Here is a 19,663-nt window from a genome sequence, read left to right on the forward strand (position 1 = left end):
ACGAGGCAAAAAACAACGCTTTATTATCATACCGCCGAACAAAAAGTGGAATAACACGCGATCAAAAGGACAGATATAAATAACCATGGTACCGCTGAAAGCGTCATATTGTCCCGCAAAAAAAGAGCCGCCATACAGCATCATCAGCAAAAAAATAAAAAAGTTATAGTCCTGAGAATAAAGTGATGCAAAAATAATTATTTTTTCTGTAAAATAGTTTTTATCGTATAAAAGCACCAAACCATAAAAAAATGATATAAATGAGGTATCGCTGTAATCATACTGACCCGAAGAATAAAACTGATTTATCAATTTTACCAAACGCGGAACGGTATAAACGCCTCCCCCAATAGAAATTCATGAATAGCTGGCTTTTGGTCATTCTTCCTCACAAAAATCGGAATAAAAAGCGATAAAAAAATGTCACGTGCCCAAAAATGTTTTCAATAAAAACGTCAACTCGTCCCGCAAAAAACAAGACCTCACATGACTCTGTGGACCAAAATATGGAAAAATTATAGCTCTCAAAATGTGGTATTGCAAAAAATATTTTTTGCAATAAAAAGGGTCTTTCAGTGTGTGACGGCTGCCAATCATAAAAATCCGCTAAAAAACTCGCTATAAAAGTAAATCAAACCCCCCTTCATCACCCCCTTAGTTAGGGAAAAATAAAAAAAAATGTATTTATTTCCATTTTCCCATTAGGGCTAGGGTTAGGGCTAGGATTAGGGTTAGGGTTAGGGCTAGGGTTAGGGCTAGGGTTAGGGCTAGGGTTAGGGCTAGGGTTAGGGCTAGGGTTAGGGTTAGGGCTAGGGTTAGGGCTAGGGTTAGGGCTAGGGTTAGGGTTAGGGTTAGGGTTAGGGCTAGGGTTAGGGCTAGGGTTAGGGCTAGGGTTAGGGTTAGGGCTAGGGTTAGGGCTAGGGTTAGGGTTAGGGTTAGGGCTAGGGTTAGGGCTAGGGTTAGGGTTAGGGCTAGGGTTAGGGCTAGGGTTAGGGCTAGGGTTAGGGCTAGGGTTAGGGTTAGGGTTGGGGCTACAGTTAGGGTTGGGGCTAAAGTTAGGGTTAGGGTTTAGATTACATTTACAGTTGGGAATAGGGTTGGGATTAGGGTTAGGGGTGTGTAAGGGTTAGAGGTGTGGTTAGGGTTACCGTTGGAATTAGGGTTAGGGGTGTGTTTAGATTAGGGTTTCAGTTATAATTGGGGGGTTTCCACTGTTTCGGCACATCAGGGGCTCTCCAAACACGACATGGCGTCCGATCTCAATTCCAGCCAATTCTGCGTTGAAAAAGTAAAACAGTGCTCCTTCCCTTCCGAGCTCTCCTGTGTGCCCAAACAGGGGTTTACCCCAACATATGGGGTATCAGCGTACTCAGGACAAATTGGACAACAACTTTTGTGGACCAATTTCTCCTGTTACCCTTGGGAAAATACAAAACTGGGGGCTAAAAAATAATTTTTGTGGGAAAACAAAAAGATTTTTTATTTTCACGGCTCTGCGTTATAAACTGTAGTGAAACACTTGGGGGTTCAAAGTTCTCACAACACATCTAGATAAGTTCATTGAGGGGTCTAGTTTCCAATATGGGGTCACTTGTGTGGGGTTTCTACTGTTTAGGTACATTAGGGGCTCTGCAAACGCAATGTGACGCCTGCAGACCAATCCATCTAAGTCTGCATTCCAAATGATGCTCCTTCCCTTCCGAGCCCTCCCATGCGCCCAAACGGTGGTTCCCCCCCACATATCGGGTATCAGCGTACTCAGGACAAATTGGACAACAACATTTAGGGTCCAATTTCTCCTGCTAACCTTGGAAAAATACAAAACTGGGGGCTAAAATATAATTTTTGTGGAAAAAAAAATATTTTTTATTTGCATGGCTCTGCGTTATAAACTGTAGTGAAATACTTGGGGGTTCAAAGCTCTCACAACACATCAAGATGAGTTCCTTAGGGGGTCTACTTTCCAAAATGGTGTCACTTGTGGGGGGTTTCTACTGTTTAGGTACATTAGGGGCTCTGCAAACGCAATGTGACGCCTGCAGACCATTCCATCTAAGTCTGCATTCCAAATGGCGCTCCTTCCCTTCCGAACCCTCCCATGCGCCCAAACGGTGGTTCCCCCCCACATATGGGGTATCAGCGTACTCAGGACAAATTGGACAACAACTTTTGGGGTCCAAATTCTCCTGTTACCCTAGGGAAAATACAAAACTGGGGGCTAAAAAATAATTTTTGTGGGAAAAAAATTTTGTTTTATTTTTATGGCTCTGCATTATAAACTTCTGTGAAGCCCTTGGTGGGTCAAAGTGCTCACCACACATCCAGATAAGTTCCTTAGGGGGTCTACTTTCCAAAATGGTGTCACTTGTGGGGGGTTTCAATGTTTAGGCACATCAGTGGCTCTCCAAACGCAACATGGCGTCCCATCTCAATTCCTGTCAATTTTGCATTGAAAAGTCAAACGGCGCTCCTTCCCTTCCGAGCTCTCCCATGCGCCCAAACAGTGGTTTACTGCCACATATGGGGTATCAGCGTACTCGGGACAAATTGGACAACAACTTTTGAGGTCCAATTTCTTCTCTTACCCTTGGAAAAATAAAAAATTGGGGGCAAAAATATAATTTTTGTGAAAAAATATGATTTTTTATTTTTACGGTTCTGCATTATAAACTTCTGTGAAGCACTTGGTGGGTCAAAGTGCTCACCACACATCCAGATAAGTTCCTTAGGGGGTCTACTTTCCAAAATGGTGTCACTTGTGGGGGGTTTCAATGTTTAGGCACATCAGTGGCTCTCCAAACGCAACATGGCGTCCCATCTCAATTTCTGTCAATTTTGCATTGAAAAGTCAAACTGTGCTCCTTCCCTTCCGAGCTCTCCCATGCGCCCAAACAGTGGTTTACTGCCACATATGGGGTATCAGCGTACTCAGGACAAATTGGACAACAACTTTTTGGGTCCAATTTCTCCCTTGGTAAAATAAAACAAATTGGAGCTGAAGTAAATTTTTTGTGTAAAAAAGTTAAATGTTCATTTTTATTTAAACATTCCAAAAATTCCTATTAAACACCTGAAGGGTTAATAAACTTCTTGAATGTGGTTTTGAGCACCTTGAGGGGTGCAGTTTTTAGAATGGTGTCACACTTGGGCATTTTCTATCATATAGACCCCTCAAAATGACTTCAAATGAGACGTGGTCCCTAAAAAAAAATGGTGTTGTAAAAATGAGAAATTGCTGGTCAACTTTTAACCCTTATAACTCCCTAACAAAAAAAAAAATTGGTTCCAAAATTATGCTGATGTAAAGGAGACATGTGGGAAATGTTACTTATTAAGTATTTTGTGTGACATATCTCTGTGATTTAATTGCATAAAAATTCAAAGTTTGAAAATTGCGAAATTTTCAAAATTTTCGCCAAATTTCCGTTTTTTTCACAAATAAACGCAGGTACTATCAAAGAAATTTTACCACTATCATGAAGTACAATATGTCATGAGAAAACAATGTCAGAATCACCAGGATCCGTTGAAGCGTTTCGGAGTTATAACCTCATAAAGGGACAGTGGTCAGAATTGTAAAAATTGGCCTGGTCATTAACGTGCAAACCACCCTTGGGGGTAAAGGGGTTAATGCTTATCTACAGTTTGCTCATTATTTAAAAATCGTAACTTGAGGTGCTAGATTGAGCTTTTTTATGCTATGATTTTTCATTTTAATTATATTATTTTTTGTTGTTCAGTGCATTTCTTGTAAAACATTTCCAATCTTTTTTTTTTTTTAATTAAAATTCCCAGTAGCTATGCCCTGAAAAATTATACTTACAGTTCACAAAGACCGCAAAACGCAAGAACGACAGGTAGCGCTCGCCCTCAATGGGATTCCATCCAATATCTGGATATCCTTTGGATATTAACATTGGACAGCTCTGTAGCCCACAACCTGCCAAGTATGTCACAACCTGTGGAAAAGCAGACAAGTCTCTAAAGTGACGATCCAACAAGTTAGAATAGCAGCCCTGAGAGGACACAACTGAGTGACAGAAACACTCTCTAGTTGTTTTCTGTCGAAATGGTTTTCCTTTGTTCGCATGTCTGGATCAACTTAAGCTGCTGACAGCTTTAAAAATGAGAGTGCTTTTTAACTTAGTGGAGGCTTTAGAGGGAAGTGTGTTCAGATGTCTGATAGACCTGTCAGAAACCAACCAACAGTGCGCCATCCTTCCATCCCAGAGGCTTAATGCTTCAAAATATTTGCTGATTTTGTATGGCAGAGCTGCAGCCAGTCTATAAACATTTATACTTAATTCTTAAAGGGATTGCCTGGTACATTAACAACGATGGCATATCTTTAGGTGTAGGTCATCAATACCAGATCGGTGGGGGTGCGAAACTCAGCAAAAAAAATCTGACACGTGCACAGACTAACATTGGGAGTGCGATCCAATGTTTTGTCACATCAAACTCAGACCCAAAATGCAGTTAAGTACATTGACCATCAATATAAAAAGTACCAGACAATCCCTTTAATCACATTGGTAGCTGACGGACAGCATGGTGGCTCAGTGGTTAGCAGTGTTGCCTTGCAAGCCTAGATTCAAAATCTACAAAGGGCAACATCTTCTTGGAGTGCTTGTGTTTGCTTAGGTTTCACTGCAGAATATGTTGAATTTTACAACTTTTTAATACATTTTGTAATAAATGTCAATATATTTCTGTTTGTCCGTGCAGGTCATAAGGACTGACAGAGATAACTTAGCGCTGAATCCACTGTTGCGTTGGTTTTTTTTTCTATGATTTTATTTGAAAAAATATGTCAAAAAATGTGTATGCAATCTTATGGATTGTGATTTCTGGACATAATAAGAGATAAAATATGCGCATCACCATCATATTTTATTTTTCCTACCAACTATTTCCTCTATTTCTGACACATCTCCCCCTATATGTATAACTTACTAAAAGAAGATCACTCCCTTTGTATGTGCTATCTGCATTTCTCCATTAAGTGATCTGTTGTTATTGGGATGTGTGCAATTTTCACTTATCTGAGCTATTATGCTTTCTGACATAATAATGGCTCATCAATTCTGCAATCCTTCACACATAATTACCTTCTCCAGATCTGGTTCTTGCAAAGCCAAAGCCAGTTCGTTGTTATCCATCACAGATGCAGCAGCGACATCTAGAGGTGTAGATCCTCTCATGGAGGGAGATGCTGTAAAGAGCGAAATGTAGTCATGTCTTATCCATACACCAATGGAAAATACACACAGAAAGTAGTAGGGTTTCTAGTTGTTACTTAAATAAATCTTGAAACCCTAATACAACGACTAAACAGTAAAATATAAAAAAAACCAAAAAACTTTAATCCCCATAACATACCAGGTAGTGGTATTTGTTTCTGTATTTTGTTATTTATGCATAACTGCATTATGAGATCAGTAACTTTGGGAAACAGATAACTTATTGGTTAAAATCTATTACTTTTTGGTAGATAGAAAAATACACTATTTTCCAATTGTAAAATTATATGCCAAAAAACTGGCGTAAAAGGCTTTGAAAATTTTTGTATGACACGTAACTTTGTGACTTTTAGCGTTTACAGTTTGAAGCAGCTCCACCAAAACGGGCAAAGTTGAGGAGTCAGGGAGGGGCTGCATATAGCTATGCCCGGCCATAAAATTCAGGAAAATCTATGCCGTTTTTTATTCCTTTTGAATCAAGTTTATAAAGTCCCCAGCTACGCTTTGTCTCCGGGCTGACTCCAACTACCCAAGATGTTAAATTGAAGATGTGATTCTTGCACACACAACTCACAAAAAGTTAGGGATATTTGGCTTTCAGGATGGACCTAAAATACACTCTAATTTTTTGTGGTGAACTTCATGTGACCTTATTTAAACTTTTGAATGTACATGTCCAGCCGTTCAATGTTTCAGTACTTTTTGCACAACTTGTTGTTCTTAAGAGGGGCTTAATGGCAACAGGTGTTTGATGAATTGTCCAATAAATCTCAGGATTCAATTACAATTGGTACACAGTCCTTCACATCATGTTGTTCACATTTTAACATCATGAGATGACACTTGATTAACAGTACCTCGCCATTGTGAAGTTAACCTTCACCCACCATAAACCATTTGCATGTAATTTGCAGCTGCTGTTCTGTTTCAATAGTAATGTACATGGCCATTGAGAACATTGTTGCCTGGAGTACTAACCACCGGCCTCAAGAAGCTACTGTTTCTCCTCTAACTACTCTGACTCAGGCAGAACCTTGCGTGCAGAAAATTTATTGGCAGAGACTTGTGTTATGTTAAATGGAGTCTTCTGCTGGTTTGAACTGCATTGTGGACAGAATAAGACGGAACCCCAGGCTTGGGTGGGGGTTGGTGCAAGTAATTAACAGGAAGTGCATCCCCAGAAGGGGTTTGTTCAGTGGTCATCTTATGAGAGGAAAGTGATAGCAGAAAGGAGGAGGACATGTTGCATCTCCATCTAGCACCATCTGCGGACCCGTGTGTCCCAGAGGGACTAAAACCACACCAGGTAGTAGAGGATACCATCATTCTCCAGTTCCACTGGCAGGGGAGAAGATTGAAGTGATGACGTCCACAGGAAGGAACGGAGTTGACCTTCAAGGGATTCGATATAAGAGACTCATCCAGAGGGCCCTCCAGCAAGCCAGCTGTGGTACCACGCACCGGTTAGAGACTCGCCATCCCTTGGTCACACAGCCATCATCCAGGTGGACACTCTGCAGTGGCATAGCGACGAGACACAGGTCAGCAAATCCTGAGCTCAGGCCCATCGCAGGGATTACAGAGGAAGTATGCATGTGCACACAGTTAGTTTGGTGCCAACTTCAGTCAGGCAGACACAGGCACTTGAAGGCATCAGTGTCCAGCAGACTCAGCTTTCTGATCCACTAGTGCCTTATTTTAGAGACTACAGCATTAAAGCGTCATCTACCAAAGTATACAGGAGTGTTCTGAGGAGGGGCCCATTGCACTCACACCGTCCTTAAAGTGAACACAATGATGTATAATTCAGTAACAGAGGTCTAACTAGTGGGTTTAGAGTTATTTTGTTAAGTTTGTGAGCTGCATCACCAATAGGCCACCCCTGACATTCATTTGATTGTTCCAGGTAAATGCTGGATAACCATACTAGGCGGGTGCACGACTAGGCAAATTATAGCATTGTAGTCAACATTTCCAGTCCTACTGATTGATGCAGCACATTGGTCCCAGTCGGTCCTGAATGGGTGTGTGTGAATTATCTTGTTTCATTGTGTTGGTTGCCGGAAATGCTCTCTGAGTTTAACAGTAATAGTTTGCTTGGCAAGTTTAGCGTACACTGCTTTCCTTGTCCACTGCTTCGCTGTATTCTGAGGAGCCCTCCCTAGTCCACGGCTTACAGTGTCATCAGAGATACAGAAAGAGTCACAAAAGGCAGCTAAGTGGATGTCTTTTGGCCACATCCCACACTGATATCGCTTCATTGTGAACCAGATGATGCATGCCACACAATTTCAGGCATATTTAAGGGAGGTGAGAGGCACCCAAGTGTCACATCAAACCACATCATCATCTTGCATGGGTCAGGGAGCATCTAAGCTGCATGAGGTACCAGTGGTCCTTAGTGCTGTTCACTCATTAAAGTCGATTCATGCTCAGCAGAAATTATGCTCGCTAACGATATTATAGATATCAGGAAAAGTGCTATGCATCAACCACTGTTGTCAGCAGACGAGCCTTTAGTGGTGGTGGTGTTATAGTTTGAGCAGATGTGTCTAGCCAATACAGAACTGCCCTACACTTTGTGAATGGTACAGTGTCAAGCCTCTACTACTTGAATAACATCATTAATCCAGTCATTGTGCCACTGAAAAACCACACAGCCCTAATTTCATCTTCATGGATGACAATGCTCCAGCTAATTGTGGTTGAATTAGGGAGATGCTGGGGCCTGGGGTACCAGAAATCGAGTGGCCTGCACTTTCTCTAGGCCTGAATCCCATAGAAAACCTTTGGGATCATCTGGGTTACCATGTAGAGGCTCGTAACTATGAACCCCAGAACCTCAATGACCTGAGGGTCGCCCTTCAGGAAGAGTGGGATTCCATGCCTCAGCAGACCATAACTCGACTTGTGAACAGCATGAGATATGTTGTTGTCAAGCTGTAATTGATGCTCAAAGCCACATGACAAGTTATTGAGACATTGACATTTTTTGTTGGGCTATACCCACCACTGTTGTTGGCTTTTGTTTCAATAAATTGTTTGAGATGAGGAAATCACTATTGCATACTTCTACTTAAATGCCCTACTTTCATGATAAAATATCACTGTCGAATGAAGTTTTTACATTTTCCATAAATTTCTCCAGAAAGTCAACTATCCCAAACTTTTTCTGAGTAGTGAATGTTCTGGTATTGTGTATATCTGGGACCTTTTTGGAAAAGGTATATTGGATCTATATCTCAGACCATCCTATATTGTGCTTGTTGGTAAAGAATGTAGCAGTGGGTAAGACTCTTACAGGACCTATCTAGGAAACTAATTGATGGGGTTCGTATCCAACTGGCTTCCTCAACCGTAACTGAATACATTGCTAGATTGCACATTAGGTTGTAAAGGGGACCACATCATTAGACACAAACGTTTAAAGCCTCATTCAGATGTTCATGATTTTTCTTGCACATAAAAATACAGAAGGTTCTTCATCATTGTCTTTGATCAGATTTTTACGACTGTGTGGCTCGTGTGACAGTCTTTACTGTCCATATTTCATCAGTGATTTTCTCATATGAAAAAAAAAAAACTTGCAAAGCTTTTACTAGTCACTACAATGTTAAAAACGGATGGTACACATGTAGCAATATGTGCTGTTCATGATTTTTCAACGACCCATAGTCTTTTATCTGATCAAAAACAGAGATGCGTCTCATTGACATTTTTGTGGACATACGGGTCTGCAGAAAAATACAGACTATCTGTGTGTTTATAATTTATATCTATTTGCTTTGTAATGAAGCAGCTCACACTATAAGCAGATAAGGGATTTCACCAATTTCCTGTAGAAATGACTCCATGCATGCCTGTTTTTTGCAAATACTAACCTAATCCAACACTGCTGTTTTCCAATAAGTAGCCGAGATGCTCAAACATGGCTTTTTGATTTTGTCGACTGATTCTGCAGAAATAGCAAAGGAACCTACAGCAACTTGCCACCATCTTTGGGAACGCAATCTGCTGTAATAATATAGAAAACAAAAATATTTAATCTGTTTTATCAGGTTTTCAGACAACTTAGAAAATGTGTACACACACACACACACACACACACAACGACTGACCTACCTGAGATTTGTCTCCTCCGAGGACATTGACCATGACTTCCATAACAGTTTCATGCATCCCTAGAACTCGCATCAGGTTCGGATGCTGATAGAAAACTTTGTTGTTCATGATATCACTAAAAGGAATAGAAATGCTTAGAACATACAATCAGAGCCCTTACATCGCTATCAAAATCGGGGAATGAAGCTTGCACTATTGAGAGCTTTATGAAAAACCTTTTTTAAAGTTTATTAAGGACGTTTTTTGTCTGATCAACAGAGTTTCAAAATGTTGCTATGATTCATTTTAATATGTGTTTATAGTTGTGAAGCTCTTTTTTTTAATGATACAGAGCTTCAGATTAGTAACATAACACAATGGGAAACAAGCATACCGACAGGCACCACTAGAGGAACCATAAGAGCTTATGCCTAATATAATGAACTAAGTAATAAAATAGTACGCAGGGAGCTTCCCCCAGTGGCAGCTGCAGACGGGATGTATGTCATCCATTAACGGAAATCTGTCAGTAGGATCCACCCTCCTAAGCTGTCTATATGGGTATATAAGTTATAAAAAAGTTGAATAAAATGATACCTTGATATCGGAAATCTGATGTCTTATTCTAGAGAAATCCATATTTTTCTTATTGTGCATGTGAGCTGTTAAAATCTATAGGCCAGACATAGATCTCCCAGAAAATCTGACTCCAGAGATTACCGTATATACTCGAGTATAAGCCGACCCGAGTTTAAGCCGACCCCCCTAATTTTGCCACAAAAAACTGGGAAAACTTAATGACTCGAGTATAAGCCTAGGGTGGGAAATGCAGCAGCTACCGGTAAATGTCAAAAGTAAAAATAGATACCAATAAAAGTAAAATTAGTTGAGACATCAGAAGGCTAAGTGTTTTTGAATATCCATATTGAATCAGGAGCCCCATATAATGCTCCATGAAGTTTATGATGGCCCCATAAGATGCTCCATATTAAAATATGCCCCATTATATTGCTGCATAAAGGTTAATAATGGCCCCATAAGATGCTCCATAGACACATTTGCCCCATACAATGCTGCACAAACGTTAATTATGGCCCCATAAGGTGCTCCATAAAGATATTTGCCCCATATCTTGCTGCACAAATGTTATGGCCCCATAAGATACTCCATACAGACATTTGCCCCATACAATGCTGCACAAACGTTAATTATGGCCCCATAAGATGCTCCTTAAAGATATTTGCCCCATATAGTGCTGCACAAACGTTGATTATGGCCCCATAAGATGCTCCACACAGACACTTGCCCCATATAGTGCTGCACAAGCGTTATGACCCCATAAGATGCTCCATACAGACACTTGCCCCATTTGATGTTGCTGCGATAAAAAAAAAATCATTTACTCACCTCTCATCGCTCAGGCCCCCGGCACTTTCAATATTCACCTGACTTCGTTCTGGCGCCGCTACATCTTCAGCGTCTTCTGCACGGACGTTCAGGCAGAGGGTGCGCACTAACCACGTCATCGCGCCCTCTGACCTGAGCGTCACTGCAGAAGACGCTGAAAACGGAGCGGCGCCAGAATGAGGAGCAGGTGAATATCGCGCAGTGCAGCGCTCCCCTCCCCATTATACTCACCTGCTCCTGGCACGGTGCAGTCCCTGCTTCCCCGGTGCCGCAGCGTCTTCCTGTACTGAGCGGTCACCGTTACCGCTCATTACAGTAATGAATATGCGGCTCCAACCCTATGGGAGGTGGAGCAGCATATTCATTACTGTAATGAGCGGTACCATGTGACCGCTCAGTACAGGAAGAAGCTGGGGCGCCGGTGACTCAGGGACCTGCAGCGACCGCGCCAGGAGCAGGTGAGTATAATTAGACAGCCCCCGCTCCCCCTCCCCTGCCGACCTGTTGTGAATTCTGTGGCTGAATTCACTCCTGTGGTCACAAGTGGTACTGCAGCTTCTGAGCTTCCTCCCTCAGGTGTTCTGGTGAGCTCGTTAACTGCTTCATTACTTAACTCCGCCTGATGCTGCTATCCTTGCTCCTTGTCAATGTTTCAGTGTTGGATCTGAGCTTCTCCTGATTGTTCCTGTGACCTGCTGCTCTGTATAGCTAAGTGCTTTTTGCTTTTTTGTTGCTTTTTTTCTGTCCAGCTTGTCTTTTGTTTTGCTGGAAGCTCTGAGACGCAAAGGGTGTACCGCCGTGCCGTTAGTTCGGCACGGTGGGTTTTTTTTTTGCCCCCTTTGCGTGGTTTAGCTTTAGGGTTTTTTGTAGACTGCAAAGTTCGCTTTACTGTCCTCGCTCTGTCCTAGAATATCGGGCCCCACTTTGCTGAATCTATTTTATCCCTACGTTTTGTCTTTTCCTTTGGGGAATTTCTCTGGGGCAAGTCAGGCCTATTTTTCTATCTTCAGGCTAGCTAGTTTCTTAGGCTGTGCCGAGTTGCCTAGGTAGTTGTTAGGCGCAATCCACAGCCGCTTTTAGTTGTGTTTAGGATAGGATCAGGTGTGCAGTCTACAGAGTTTCCACGTCTCAGAGCTCGTTCTTGTATTTTTGGGTATTTGTCAGATCACTGTGTGCGCTCTGATCGCTAAGCACACTGTGTTTCTGGATTGCCTTCATAACACCTGTCATTAGCAAACATAACACCGACCCCTGGGTATGACTCGAGTATACTGTAAGCCAAGAGGGGGACTTTCAGCCCCAAAAAATGGGCTGAAAATCTTGGCTTATACTCGAGTATATACGGTATATTAAATGAAAGGAGGCGTTACAAGTGAGAGACATGTAGATGAGGAGAGCAGCCTGTCAGTCATTAAATGTCTCACACTGGTAGCACACCTTTCATTTATAATCAGCTCTGGAGGCAAATTCGTAGGAAGATATAGATCTTAACAGCTCATTTACATAATAAGAAATAAAATGTGTATTTCCCTGGGATAAGACATCGGATTGCAGATATCAAGGCATCATTTTATTCAACTTTCTATGACCTGCCTGCCCATGTAGACAACTTAGGAGGGTTGATCCTAGTGATAGGTTCCTTTTAAAGAGGTAAAGAGGTATAGTCAAGTTTGGAAGTTATCCCCTATCCTTTGGCTAAGGATTAATATACTGATTGCTGGGGGTCTGACTACCGGGACCCATACTGATGCTGAGATTCCCTGCATTAAAGGAGAGGTCGTCTATCATGAGCAATGCCACTCCATTTATTCTTAATTGAAAAGCCGGAGATGGTAGAAAACTGTGCTTGGCTGGTCTTCATCACTTACATGAGAATTCTCATGAGGCTCCTCAGAGCCCCAGTTTTCAGGATTGGTGGGAGTTCCAGTGGTCAGATTCCAAGTGATTGGGAAGTTATTACATATCTCATGGATAGGGGGTAACTTCCAAAATTGAGAATACCCCTTTAAATCTATGTCCATGCAGGGAATTTCAACATGTGTTTTAGAAAATTGAAACTGTAAGGAAAAAGATTTACTCAGAAATTAAGTAGGACTGCCATTTGTGTAGAAGTTCACCTAGAATTATGATGATAAAAGATGGATAACTCTTATATTTGCAAAACACCTACCCTAATCCATCAATCATAAGCATCTCCTCTTCTTTGCCCATTCTCACACTTAGCAGTGAGCGAATCTGTCCCAGAGATGCCAGCAGGTTTATAGTATCTTCCACAGAGGCAGCACTGATTGTATAGGTTTTCCTCATGGCCTGCAACAACTCCCCAATGCTGTCATACTGCCTGCGCAGGAGGCTGAACATTATACGCACAAGTTCAGGATCTTGAATGTGGTCCTCCTGAGCCCACCGCACCATAGTCTGTGAGATGAGCTCTTTAAGTGTGGCTGGATGGAAGTAAAGAAACCAAACGTTAATATATTAAGTGACAGGTCACAAAGTTTATCCAGACTCCGGTAAGGTTATTTAGTAACACATTCCCTGGTTCTGGTGACTGTCCTGACAAAATTAGGACTGATGGCAAATATGGTTTTATCCAGGGCTTTTGTCACAATGCAAAACTGTGATTTCATATCCCATGACTTGGGAATCATACAGTATTATATTGTCATTGAATTGTTGCTGTTTCACTTCTATGCTTTTAAAAAGTTTGTCCTCTTTCTCTCCCTGTCTGCCTTCCCAGCTCGGATTTCAGTAACCCCTTACTTCTTCCTTCTTCCACAGTCAGTATTTTTCATATCTATACAGTTCTAGTTCAGAATAATCTTTTTACCTATATGTTCATATTTGCCTCTGCAGTCGAGTTAAGCTATCTGATGAAATCACTTTGTGTGAGTAATGGTACATACAAACATCCAAAGAAACAGTGTATGGAGAACCCTACACTCCCAGCCTAGTTATGAAGTCAGAATATCTGAAATATATTTTCTCAGATATAAATTTATTTTTGTATCATTTTTATTGTTTCCAATAAAACTGCAGAAATGTATGATATATTCCTTTTAAGAAAATACAACGTACAATAAATGTAAATACAGTAATAAGTATAATGTAAAATGCGAATGTAAAAGTGATAAATGTAAGTACAGTAAATGTACAATTAAAATTATATTGTGGCATTGTGTGTTAGGGCTGGCGGAATGCACCGAGTAAATATAGAGATGTTATTTGGTGCGTTCGCAGCCCGGGGTCCACCGTGCAGGAAAAGAACCTGCTGCTGGCAAACAGCGGCACAATATGGCGGTAGAAGCGAACTCTGTTGCATCACAGAGTCGCTATAAGGAAAGGACTGTGTCCTGTTAAACTCCACTGGAATACACAGTAACTGCTGAGCAGATAGCAGCTTGTGGTCACGCAGTCCAGGAGGCAAACATACAATCTCCTCACCGGAGGAGCCGGTATTCTAGTGGCTTATTTCAGCCGGGGCCCTGTAACCAAACACACAATCTACTCACCGGAGGTGCCGGTATTCTAGTGGCTTATTTCAGCCGGGTCCCTGAATACACACAAGCGTGACCACACTGGCGCAAAACTCATGTCATGCATTGATACTAGCGCATGGTCGTGCGGCCATGCGAGCCTTATATAGCTGCAGCAAGTAAAAGACCTTCCTAGAAGGACCAATGAGAGACTGCCATACCTGAGCATGTGACCCTAGATCTCCACTGAGAGATCTTACCTTGGGCATGCTCAGTGTGTGAAAAGCAGGAGTTAGTCCTAGCAGCTATAGGACCTTCCTACCATGTGACCCTCGATCTCCACTGAGAGATCTTACTCAGGGCATGCTCAGAATGAGAAAAGCAGGACTTAGTCGCAGAAGCGTTTGCTCGCCGCTGCCCAGCACTGACTTCAATGGCAGAAGCAGGAAAGGCAGCAGTAACTCTTTGTACAGAGTGGGACTGAGCAAGACGCTTGGACTGACGTCTCCGCTGAGCAGGCTCAACTGCGGCAGGAGAGGAATGGGAGACCGCAGCGGAGATGGCCCGAGATTCCCCCTGTGCAGAGGCGGGAACTCGACCCCTAACATTGTGTTAGTCAGAAAAATCGATGTAAATACTTTTATGCCCCCAAAAAGACAAAACCATTCTAGGTTTTGATTCCTTTATTGGCTAACTCAAAAATGACATTTGCAAGCTACCTCTCCATTTGTAATAAAAACCTTATTTTGGATTACCTTGGCTTATTTTTAGGAGGCACCAAACCATCGTCCTCATGCAAAAATGTCTAGTTGTAGCATCGCTTAAATATTGTGCTCTTAACACTTGTAAATCTGCCTGATGATTTAGCCCCTGTATTCTGAAAGCTTGCAAATATAACACTGGGGAACACAATTTTTTAGGAGTTAGGTCAGACAACTGTTTTAACTAATTTTTGGATGCTGAATCAAGAGATGATCTCAGTTTTTCTCTATCACGTCAAGTTTTTGAACTATAGGATTTTTGTCTTCTCAAAAATATGTAAACTACTGTACCTAAAAAGTGTTTTTTTTTTAAATAGTACAAATAGGCATTTACGACGAGAGGAAGAAGGAGAAGACATGATCTGAAACAAAGGAAATATGTACTTATGTAAAGAAAACACTGAGATGGAAAGTTACAAGCTTTGAAAACTAACAAAGAAAAAAATCATAAAAGATATATAAATGACAACTAAGCGCCCAATGTAAAGAGAAAAGCTATCACAAATCCTATTTATTCCTACTATGATAATTTTTTTGTGTAAAGATATTGATAATTATGACGTATTGGGAGCTGCACACACCTCTCACCACACTGTCTCAGTTGTGACTACTCTTACAAGTTGCCACGTAGCTCTATATGAGTCGAATTGTAATCAGATAACAAGTATTAATACAGATATCAGTGCAATTGTGCTTCTCTGGCAGGTAAGTTGTGGAGGAAAAACTTGACGTGCTAGAAAAAAACTGACTACATTTTTGGAATCAGCATGCCAATTTTAGTATAAATCAGCTCAAAAACCTAACTCAACAGAATTTTTTTTTCAAATTGTTCCCCAGTGTAATTTTTCTGGTAAGCCAATAAAGGTATCACTCCTACAATACTTTTATTTTTTAAGCATAAATGTATTTACATGGATTTTAGAAAATATGTAATCTCCTAGTATGATCGTTCACCTTTATACACAGGTGATCTGCAGATTCCACATTACTGATGGTGGTCCTTGAGCGCTCTACAAGCTACGTTTGATTTATTGGTATAATTGAATCCTGAGTGTAGACAAAGCTGAATGCCACTAGATGTCAGCATCTACCTTGTCACAATACCGGGGGATCGAGATTGTGGGTGGTTGTCTATAGGAGAATAATTCATCAGAATTAGAAAAAATATAAAGCAAGTGGATTTTTAGGAGAAGATGGGTGAGTAAAGTGTCAGAGTGTAAAAATGGATCTTATAAGTCCTACACGTAGTAAACTAACAAATATGAACACTTCTCATATTCACTGTAGTTCTTTTGTAGATGAGATCTCAGAAAATAAATGTTCTCCTGTCCACATATAGAGAACGATGGAGATAATGATTCTTCCGTCCCAATCAGCTAGCTGTCAAGCAATAGGATAATATTACTGTGCATATCTGGAAATAGCCACAGGTGAGAAGTTCAAAGAAAGTTGTCAGGTTGGAAAGGGTATTTGGATGGCAGACAACTTTTCCATATGTCCATCAAGCTAAAAAATTTGATATGGTGATAGTAAAGATTTACGACAGCTTACAGAATCTGCAGCAGTATCGATGTCCAGTAGCATTTTGCTTACACCAGCACAACTTCTTCAGGAAGAAATAACTATGAGCATGTGAATTATATGACCCCACATATGTGTGGTGGGCCCAAGGAATCCGAGTCATCTCAGTGTGCAGATGCTTCAGGGGTACAGACAGGTGGTACCATCCCCTCCTCAGCTATAAACAAGTGGTTATTTTTTCTCACTGAATGTCTAACGTTATTGAAATCTGATGCCTCTGACCGCACTTAAAATTAGTCCTGGTAGCTGACTCTTGACCATGATCTGGGGAGGTCTGAGTTAGGGAAAGCGTTCCGTCACTCTAATAAGATCCTATCATTTTAATTTCAGTTTACCATCAGATATTAGCAGAGATTGTAAAGGATTAACTTGCTGCATCAGATGTCTTCAAAACCTGCTGCATCCAGGGACATAGCGTCAATAATCTCCGGCATTAGGAGATGATATGTGAAGGGGCTTTCAGCCCTCTCATCACCTTCCACCTTATTAACTCTCTCTGGTTACAATGTAATATATTATCAAACCTGTCATATTTTTTGCACTTTCTTTTTGTGCCATCGATTCTACTATCAAATGGATTTACTACTTACTAGGAGATTTCTCCTCCTCCTCTGCTGGATCCTGCTCCTCCGTCTTTGGCCTCCCTTTGATTTTGTACACCAGTGACCGAAGACGACCTGTCCATGATGTATCTTCTTCCTCCTCTTCTTCTTCTTCAAGTGGAATTCCTTTATTTAAAAAGTTCAGTATTAATCAATGTAATACATAAACTTTAAAAGCTGTAATGTTGATTTTTCCTCTCAGTTATTCAATTTTTTTCATGATATATGAGGCTTTATTTTTATGAATTTTTTTCAGGCTACAGGAATAAGTAGCATCAACAACATTTCATGAACTGCATACATGTGGGAATCCTTGAGTGCCATGTATACAGTGGTCAGGAAGGTAGGCATGGGGAAAAAAGGCAACACAAACATTTCTGCTTCCACTATGCCGACACATAGAGAAAACAGATTCTGATGGCCAGCATCCCTTTCCTGAAGCTGCATGATTACCATTCAACTGCAGATTCTGCATAGTCCAGAGGGACATTTCATACGGCTTGTGCACTACTTGGACAAATCCTTCTGAATCCCCATGTTTACCTCCTGTAAAATAATTACACTTATACTCACCTATGTGTCGGGTGGCACTGTTCCAGTGATGTCATCCCTGGATCTCCTGGGGATTGCGTGACATTGTTATGTCATGTGATCCCAGTGGCCAGTCAGTGCTAGTGCTGGCTTCACTCTCCACTCGTTCAGACAAAATTGCCAACCAGTGGAAGTGAGAGCTGCTGCTGACCTCTTACTTTCTTCGGATGTCGTGATTCGTCCATAGGAGGCAGCACTGAATGGCTGCAGGGATCGCATGACATAAAGTCATGTGATCCCAGTGAGAGCCAATGTCAACACCGCTGGAACGGTGCCACCCTGCACTGGAGGTGGGTATAAGTGTTTGTTATTTTTACTGAGGGGAAATATTGAGATTCAAAATGGGTTATCTGAATAATGGACAACCCCTTTAAAACATATATACATATATATATATATATATATATATATATATATATATACACTGTATATATTTTAAAATATATATATCTTTACCACAGTGCATTAGAAGATCCTCATGGAACTCATACAGTTCATCCCGTATATCTTCAGGACAAGGGCTATCTTCATGTAGTTGGAAATTTAGAAGCATGTTAATCTGAAAATAATAAAAAAAATATATAGTGATTTTTATCTGCTATTAAAGTGAAAAGAAAAAAATATATATTTTCTTCCATATTAGTACCTGTTCCTGTGGAGGAGAGCGGAACTCCCTTGTCTTCTTGGCCGTCAGGGCAGCAGACATGTTTAGTGCCTGCATCAGTTCATTGTAACGAAACTTCTGATTGTACTGAAGCTTTGACACAAAGTTATCGGAGAAGGAAACAATGGACTCCACGCGATGCTTCAGCTCACAATCACAGAAGTAATGAAGTAGCTCACACATCTAAAAAAAATAAACAAGAGAAAGTAACTCAACCCCACATTATGTGGTCCATATGAACCTTTGATTGAATTCCTCTATATGGGATGGAAACATTTCTAGATCTACATTTGAGATGTTTAATATAATTTTTTCATGAATTGAACCACCAAACGAAAGCGTAAAGGGCAGGGATAAACAGATAGTGGACTGAGGTCCAAATACTGCCTGGGGATGCTGATGCAGCAGACCTGCACTTATAGATGCATTGGAATAAGGCAGTATCTTCTTTAATGCATCTGTGATGGCAGGCAGAGATTGTAAAAATGCTTCTACAGATGTCACTTCGGGCATGGAACGGTGCTAAGCCATCAGCACAGGACCACCAACCGGCTTCTTATGACTTCAGCCAGCTGCCAGGCTTTATGTAGACTCTCAGACCAGTTGCTCTTTGTGTCTATCCTTTCCTTCCTCGTCCCTGTGCACAAGTTCCTCACAACAAGATGTTGGATACAGAAATGTGGTATTTCCTGAGGACGAGGTAGAAGTACCTCGAAACGCATAGATCCACACCACAGAATAAACAAATGTTTTTATTTTATTATTTCACCGTTATTCGTTGTGGAATATTGACAGCAGCGCAAAAAAGCTATCTATCTACTTCTACTATAAAGCTACCAGTGACTCACAGACCTCCTTATGGGTGTGTATATAGCGGTGGTGGGGAAACCGCCAAGAATTCACTTATCCAAAAAGTCTTCAGTGCAGCTTTTTCCCTGGTTGCCTCTCAAAGTACATTTTCTTCTCTGAAATGCCAAAGCATGGCTGAATATACATGGCTGAAATCATACAGTCAGTGTCTGATACATGCTGCCCGTGGATCATGCAGCAAATGTCAGCTATCAGGTGCCATTTAATCACATGGGAAAGGTTTGGTTTACTATAAATTGGTTCCATGTTTGGAATGTATCAAATTTTAATAGCACTATATGAATGATACAGATAATCTCCATTAAGCTTAAAGGGACTCTGTCATCTGAATTTGGAGGGAACAATTTTCAGCCACAGGGGCGGGGTT

At 41.1% G+C, this 19,663-nt stretch overlaps 1 protein-coding gene across 1 annotated transcript in view; it reads right to left on the reverse strand.

Moving 5' to 3' along the window:
* Nucleotides 1-19,663, reverse strand: part of RYR3 (ryanodine receptor 3) — an 886,248-nt gene that overhangs the window by 429,449 nt on the left and 437,136 nt on the right. The window contains exons 37-44 of the mRNA XM_069732389.1: nt 18,409-18,609; nt 18,219-18,321; nt 17,160-17,297; nt 12,922-13,195; nt 9,366-9,480; nt 9,125-9,257; nt 5,112-5,215; nt 3,824-3,959 (exon numbers count right to left, since the gene is read on the reverse strand). Coding sequence (XP_069588490.1) covers nt 3,824-3,959; nt 5,112-5,215; nt 9,125-9,257; nt 9,366-9,480; nt 12,922-13,195; nt 17,160-17,297; nt 18,219-18,321; nt 18,409-18,609 — 1,204 coding nt within the window. The remainder of the gene's footprint in view (nt 1-3,823; nt 3,960-5,111; nt 5,216-9,124; nt 9,258-9,365; nt 9,481-12,921; nt 13,196-17,159; nt 17,298-18,218; nt 18,322-18,408; nt 18,610-19,663) is intronic.

The sequence above is a fragment of the Ranitomeya imitator genome, chromosome 1, assembly GCF_032444005.1.
Source record: "Ranitomeya imitator isolate aRanImi1 chromosome 1, aRanImi1.pri, whole genome shotgun sequence".
NCBI classification, from domain to species: domain Eukaryota; kingdom Metazoa; phylum Chordata; class Amphibia; order Anura; family Dendrobatidae; genus Ranitomeya; species Ranitomeya imitator.